The 7078-nt window shown below is 42.1% G+C and overlaps 1 protein-coding gene across 1 annotated transcript; it reads left to right on the forward strand.

The window, feature by feature from the left end:
• The first annotated feature begins 3578 nt into the window (after positions 1-3578).
• LOC109178667 lies at positions 3579-6001 on the forward strand. Its single transcript, XM_019328204.1, has 5 exons — positions 3579-3883; positions 3977-4046; positions 4148-4186; positions 4314-5007; positions 5229-6001. Exons 1-5 carry the CDS (start codon positions 3579-3581, stop codon positions 5999-6001), a joined length of 1881 nt encoding a protein of 626 aa, XP_019183749.1.
• The last annotated feature ends 1077 nt before the right edge of the window (positions 6002-7078 follow it).

Raw genomic sequence — 7078 nt, forward strand, 5'->3', positions numbered from 1 at the left:
AATATAAATTTCTTTTTAGCTATACACTTATTATTACATAATTGTAATTATACTATTATTATGGTAATGATTAGTTTGATAACATAATAATATTAGTCAATTATAATATCATTTGTGTAATTATTAACTTAAGTACAATAATAATTATTATATTCGTATAGTATTAATTTGGGAGATATAAAAATACTTTTTTATATAAAAATTAAAATATTGAAGCATACAATTTTACTCATTTTATTGTTTATTTTCCAAAAAGTGAACCAAAAATACAAAAACATTTTCTGAAAAATAAATCAAATACACAAAGACAATTTTCTGATGTGCAGCCAAACATTAAAAAGAAAAATATTTTCTGAAAAATAACTCATTTTTCAGAAATTATTTTTCTACTTTCCAAACGAACTTTAATATCCATACAATTAATTTGTTAATTGCCATAATAATTATTAGATAATATATTTTTATCATAAAGAAAGATTTTTTAGGAATTGGGCAGTAAGTTAAAGTTCAGGATTTGGTTTTTATATATAGTATAGATTAGAATATGAATTATATTACACTATTTTATAATATTAGAATATGAATTTTAACCTAGAATTATACTACGAATAGGAAAGCAGAAAACAATATATTTTATTAGAAAGAGATATTTTTTAGGAATTGGGCGGGAAGTTAAAGTTCAGGAGTTTGTTTTTATATATAGTATATATTAGAATAGAATTGTATTGCACTATTTTATAATATTAGAATAGGAAGTTTAACCTAGAATTATATATAGTACGAATATGAAAGTAGAAAATAATATATTTTTATATGAAAGAGAGATTTTTTAAGAATTGGGCGGAAAGGTAAAGTTCAGGATTTTATTTTTATATATCGTATAGAAGTATAGAAGTATAGATTAGAATATGAATTGTATTACACTATTTTATAATATTAGAATATGAAATTTAACCTAGAATTATAGTACGAATAGGAAAGTAGAAAACAATATATTTTTATCTGAAAGAGAGATTTTTTAGGAATTGAGCGGGAAGTTAAAGTTCAGGATTTTGTTTTTATATATAGTATAGTTTAGAATAGGAATTGTATTACATTATTTTAAACTTGGACAATTAAATCTATTAAAAAATTTCTCTCTATCCCTGCGATTTAGGGTTTCTGACTTTCCATTCCTGTTTTCTAGGGTTTCCGGCAGCTTCCATCGGCGACTGCTTCTCGCGTTCTATCTGCATCAGTGCGGCATGGACTTCCAAGGCTTGATCGATAGCACGACAGAAATCACGCTGGAGGACGAAGATTTGGGGGTTCGTTTTGAGGATGAGCCGGCGGGAGGGGTTGATCACGACGATGTACGTCGAACATGGTCTATTGTTGGACGGTTCTTGACTGACCGTAGTCTGAAGGTGGAGATGATGAAGAGGGTTATGGCGTTTGCATGGCGTCCATTGATGGGGATAGAAATCACTGATGTTCAGCCGAGGCTTTATCTGTTTACGTTATTTGACGAGGCTGAGTTCTGGAGGAGGGGCCCTGGGCTTTTGAGAATGCTATGTTTCGCTGTCAGCCGTTAGAAGGTGATGATAATCTGGCTATGGTGGAGTTGAGTACAGTCGACCTTTGGGTACAAGTGTTTTAGCTCCCGACGGGATATCGGACGGAGAAAGTGTTGGAGAAGGTGGGGGACTATGTTGGTGTATTCCTGTGAGTTGATGAACGGAATTTCGTAAGGCCATGGTCTATGTTCTATAGGATTCGTGTTCGTCTTGATATAGCAAACCCTATTAAACGTCGCATGAAGATGATTGCGCGACGGGTCGTGGGTGTGGATTGAATTCAAGTATGAACGGTTGAATGTTTTCTGCTTCTTTTGCGGCAAGCTGGGGCATATTGACAAGTTTTGTTTGGAGGCTCGTAGGTCCACTATGTCGCCGGCGCAATATCTATACGGCCCTGGGTTGAAGGCTGGGGTTATGGGTGCAGCTAAGGTGTTGGGGGATAAGTGGTTCTAGCTCGGTCAAGAGAGGAGAAGAGAGATTGGTTATGGGAGAGTTGCGGTGGGTAGTGTCCAAGCACGGGGCTTGCAGGTTGGGGGTGCCGAGTGGGGGGAGGATGGTGGTATGGTGGCGGGGCAGGCCAGGGTTGAGGGTTCGGGTTCGGGGGTGGTGCCGGTGTCTTCGGTCGCTGCTATGGTTGAGGGACCCGAGGGGGAGGAGTTGGGTTTACGGGTTGATCCAAAACGGCGGAGGGGGCCAGGGGGTGAGGTGGTGAGTGAGGTGAGGGGGATGCAGGTGGAAACAGTTCATAACAATATGGCGGGACCTGGGGACCAGGCCCGCCGCTCTCAATGAGTACCTTATTCTGGAACTGCCGTGGCTTGGGCAATCCACGGACGGTTCAGGAGGTGGTGGACTTAGTGTCCAAGAAGAAGCCCAGGTTCGGTTTTTTGAGGGAAACTATGGTAGATAGGAGTCATGCAGAGAGGCCCCGTGTAAAACTGGGATTTGAGGGGTGTTTTGCGATTGATAGTGATGGTCAGAGGGATGGAATGTGTTTTCTATGGGCAAAGAATAATGGTGCACGTTTAATTAAGTATTCGCACAACCACATTGATCTGGAGGTGTCATTGCCTGATAAGCCGCTTTGGAGGTTAACTTGTTATTACGGGTATCCACAGAGGGACAGAAGGAGGGTTGCATGGGATTTTCTAAGATCTCTTAGGGGGGTTTCTGATCTTCCTTGGGTGGTTTTGGGGGATTTCAATGATTTGTTGATGCAGTCAGATAAGAGGGGAAGGTTGCCACATCCTGTTGGTTTGATTGAGGGGTTCGCTGAAGCATTGGAAGACTGTGGTTTGATGACATTGCCCATAATTGGTTACCCATACACGTTGGAGCGTGGAAAAGGGACTGCTCGCTGGGTTGAGGAGCGCTTGGATAGGGTGGTGGCGAATATGGACTGCTTACAGGACTATGATAGGGCGAGGTTGTTTAATATTCGAACTGACTCGTCAGATCATACTGCGCTCTTTCTGGATATAGTTGGGGTGGTACATGTGCCGAGGCCCCGGGGTTTCCGGTTTGAGAATGCATGGCTTCTAGATGGTGGCTGCAGGGAGGTGGTGGAGAGGGAGTGGGCTAGTACCCCGGGTTTGGCGTTGCAGGCCAGGCTTGGTGTATGTTGTCGGGGTCTGAGGAGGTGGGGTGGTGATCGGCATCATAAGTATAGAAAATGGATAGAGGGTATCAAGAAGGAGATGAATGGCTTGCGGGCTAGCCGTGACCCTATTTCTTTGGCTCGGTTTAGGCAGCTTGATGAGCAGTTGGGTGTTGTTCTAGCCCAGGAGGAGGCATTCTAGAGGCAGCGTGCTAAGCAGCAATGGCTCCAGGGAGCTGACAGGAATACTAAGTTTTTTTCACAAGTATGCTACATACCGGAAGAAGAAGAATGTGATCCAGAGGCTTAAAGATGATGGTGGTGTTTGGAGGGAGGGCAGTGCTTTGGACTCGGTGGTTACCAGTTATTACAAGTAAATCTTTGCTTGGGGCGGGAGTCCAGGGGTTTTCAATGTGGATACCATGCGGCCTTGTATAACCAGGGAACAGAATGATGATTTGCTACGACCCTTTGAGCCGGATGAGGTACGGAGTGCTTTATTTTCTATGGGCAAGGATAAATCACCGGGACCAGATGGCATGAACCCAGGCTTCTATCTGGCATTCTGGGATGTTATTGGTAAGGATGTTTCTGATTTTGTGCTTCATTGCTTATCTGAGAAGTCTTTTCCTGCTAATTTGAATGATGCCAATATTGTCTTGATACCCAAAAAATGCTCCCCTGTGTCTGTGTCTGATTTAAGGCCAATAGCTTTATGTAATGTGCTGTATAAGATAATGGCTAAAATGATTGCTAATTGAATGAAACCGTTGCTTGAGGGTATGATTTCTGTTTTGCAAAGTGCCTTTTTACCTGGTAGGTTGATCTCAGATAATATACTAATTGCGTCTGAGGTTGGCCATTATTTGAGGAGGAAACAATTGGGGCAGGTTGGTTGGGCGGCCTTAAAGCTTGATATGGCGAAAGCTTATGATAGGATGGAATGACCTTTTGTGCAGCAGATGTTGACTGGTTTGGGTTTTGATGACAGATGGGTCCAGTTGGTAATGATGTGTGTGCAGTCAGTGCGGTACAGGGTGCTAGTCAATGGGAAACCTTGTGAGGAAATAGTGCCCACGAGGGGGCTCAGGCAAGGAAACCCTTTGTCTCCTTATTTGTTTATAATCTGTGCTGAGGGTATATCGTTGTTGTTGCAGGACTCTCAGGCTAAAGGGCTATTACATGGTTGTAGAGTGGCCAGGGGGGCACCATCTATCTCACACTTGTTTTTTGCAGATGACAGTTTGCTTTTCTTTAAGGCTAACTTGCAGGAAGCATTGGAGGTGAGGAAATGTCTGGGAATTTATGAGTCTTTCTCGGGGCAGGCAGTTAATTTCCAGAAATCAAGTATTACGTTTAGTCGTAATACAGTTGTGGAGGTTAGGGACCTGGTCGCGAATGCTTCGGGGGTGGGCCAGGCTGATGATTTCGGCAAGTACCTTGGTTTGCCTTCTGTTGTAGGTCGGAATAGGAGAGCGGTTTTCGCATATGTTGAGCAGAAGTTGAGGCAGAGGTTTGGTTCATGGAACAAGAGACTGCTATCCAAGGCAGGGAAGGAGGTGCTTCTGAAGAGTGTGGCTCAGGCGATGCCTACCTATACAATGAGCATTTATTTACTCCCTTTTACATTGTGTAATGCTCTAGAAAGATTGATGAACAGGTACTGGTGGGGTCAGAAAGGCTCACAGGGTAGCATTCACTGGATGTCCTGTGACCGAATGTGCGTGCCTAAGAAGTTTGGAGGTATGGGTTTTAAGCGCCTGCATGAGTTCAATATTGCACTTTTAGCTAAGCAGGGGTGGCGGCTATTAACCAATCCTGGGTCCCTTGTGGCTCGGGTTTTTGGGCCAGGTATTATCCTACATCTACAGTTTATGAAGCTACAATGGGTAGTAACCCGAGTTATGCTTGGAGGAGTATCGCAGGTCAGGCATTGCTAAAATCAGGATGCAGGCGTAGAATTGGCAATGGCAGGTCCACAAGGGTTTTGTTTCATCCTTGGCTACCTGATGCTAGTGATCCCTATGTGGCCTCAAATCACCCGGGTTTGAATTAGGATCTACTGGTTTTAGACTTGTTAGATAATACCACCAACGGGTGGAATGATGATCTTATTCAGCATCTGTTTGCCCCACGCGATGTGTTGCTAATTAAGCAACTCCCTGTTAATATGGAGTGTGATGATGTATGGTTTTGGGACAGGGATCTGAGGGGTTGCTACTCGGTTAAGGATGGTTACAGGAGGTTGGGCGAAGTTAATGGTCCATGTTTGCCTGTGTGGGGTAAACTATGGAATTTACAGGTCCCCGCAAAATGGAAGAACTTTCTGTGGAGAGCTCTGTCTGACAACTTGCCCACTCTCAACAATTTAATTAATAGAAGGGTTGAGTTGGTTAATATTTGCCCAGCTTGTGGATTGGAGGAGGAGAATGTTATGCATATTTTATGTTCTTGTTCTTTTGCTACACGTGTATGGGGTTTATCTCAACTGCTTATTCCCTCTTTTGACGGCAGGAATTTTGGACAATGGACGGAGCTATTGCTTGGCACCTCGGCCACTTACAATTCTGAAGCACAAGGGAGGATTTGTGGTTTGTTATATGATATTTGGACTGCCAGGAATGAGGCAGTTTGGGATGGTCGTTTGCCGGTGCCGTTTGTAGTGGTCCAGCGGTTCACGGCTAGGTGGGCTTCTTGGATTGCAAGCGAACAACACCGCAACTCCACTCGAGTATCACACGCACCCCCAGGGCCGGTTTCGGCTTTAGATGATGGCGTGATTTGTCGTGTAGATGCGGGCTTCCATGGACCAAATCATGCACCAGCGTTTGGTTTTGTTGTATAGGAGATGGATGGAACCTTTGTGGTGGCAGGGAATGGACCTCTTATTTGCCCGTATGACCCCCTCTTAGCGGAAGCTTTAGCATTGTGTGAGGCATTATCGTGGCTAAGGAATAATGGCTTCTCAATGGTCTCAGTTTACACAGATAGCTTGGTTTTAGTTTCTAGTCTTAGTCATGCTAGTTCTTTTCGTACTTATCTTGGTTATGTTTTGCTTTCTTGTAATCATTTGCTATCATCTATGACTAGATCAGTAGTAATTCATGTTCGTAGGGATGCTTTACAGGCTGCCCACGATATGGTTAAACATGTAACTGCCTCTTTGGCACGTACTCATTGGAGGATGTTCCTCCTCCTTTTCTTGAGCCTGGTATGGCTAATGCATTATAAGTTTGTTGGCTTTCAAAAAAAGAATATGAATTTTAACCTAGAATTAAAGTACGAATAGGAAAGTAGAAAACAATATATTTTTATTAGAAAGAAAGATTTTTTTAGGAATTTGGCAGGAAGTTAAAGTTCATGATTTAGTTTTTATATATAGTATAGATCAAAATAGGAATTATATTACACTATTTTATAATATTAGAATATGAATTTTAACCTAGAATTATACTACGAATAGGAAAGCAGAAAACAATATATTTTATTAGAAAAAGATATTTTTTAGGAATTGGGAGGGAAGTTAAAGTTCAGAAGTTTGTTTTTATGAGTAAATACCAGCCAAGGTCCCTCGAGTTTAGTGGTTCCGCCATCTATGGTCCTAAACTTTCATTTTGACCTTCCGTCACCCTCCTAGTTTTAAAATTGACCTCCTATAGTCCTTCCGTTATGTTTGTCCGTCTCAAGCGTTAAATCCCAGGGCAAAATAGTCTTTTTCTTTATTTACCCCTAAAATACACTCTGTCGAGCATATTATTAAGAAACCCATCCCTCCCATCCCATCCCTTACTAACCCTAATCTATTTCCCTTCCCCTCTGTCGAGCTAATTCTTTCTCCCATTTCTTCCTCTAATTTCTTCCTCCCTTTTCATCAGATTTGGATTTCTTTCTCATTTAAGAAATATTTGGAATCTTGGATTTC

The sequence above is a fragment of the Ipomoea nil genome, unplaced genomic scaffold (genome assembly GCF_001879475.1).
Source record: "Ipomoea nil cultivar Tokyo-kokei standard unplaced genomic scaffold, Asagao_1.1 scaffold0865, whole genome shotgun sequence".
Classification (NCBI taxonomy): Eukaryota; Viridiplantae; Streptophyta; class Magnoliopsida; order Solanales; family Convolvulaceae; genus Ipomoea; species Ipomoea nil.

Excerpts from the sequence above, each read along its gene's own strand:
- LOC109178667 (XM_019328204.1), top strand. The coding sequence starts at position 3,579 with ATGCGGCCTTGTATAACCAGGGAACAGAATGATGATTTGCTACGACCC. Across the intron at positions 3,884-3,976 it reads ATAGCTTTATGTAATGTGCT|GTTGATCTCAGATAATATAC; the intron begins GTATAAGATAAT and ends TTTACCTGGTAG. Across the intron at positions 4,047-4,147 it reads GGAGGAAACAATTGGGGCAG|ATGGGTCCAGTTGGTAATGA; the intron begins GTTGGTTGGGCG and ends TTTTGATGACAG.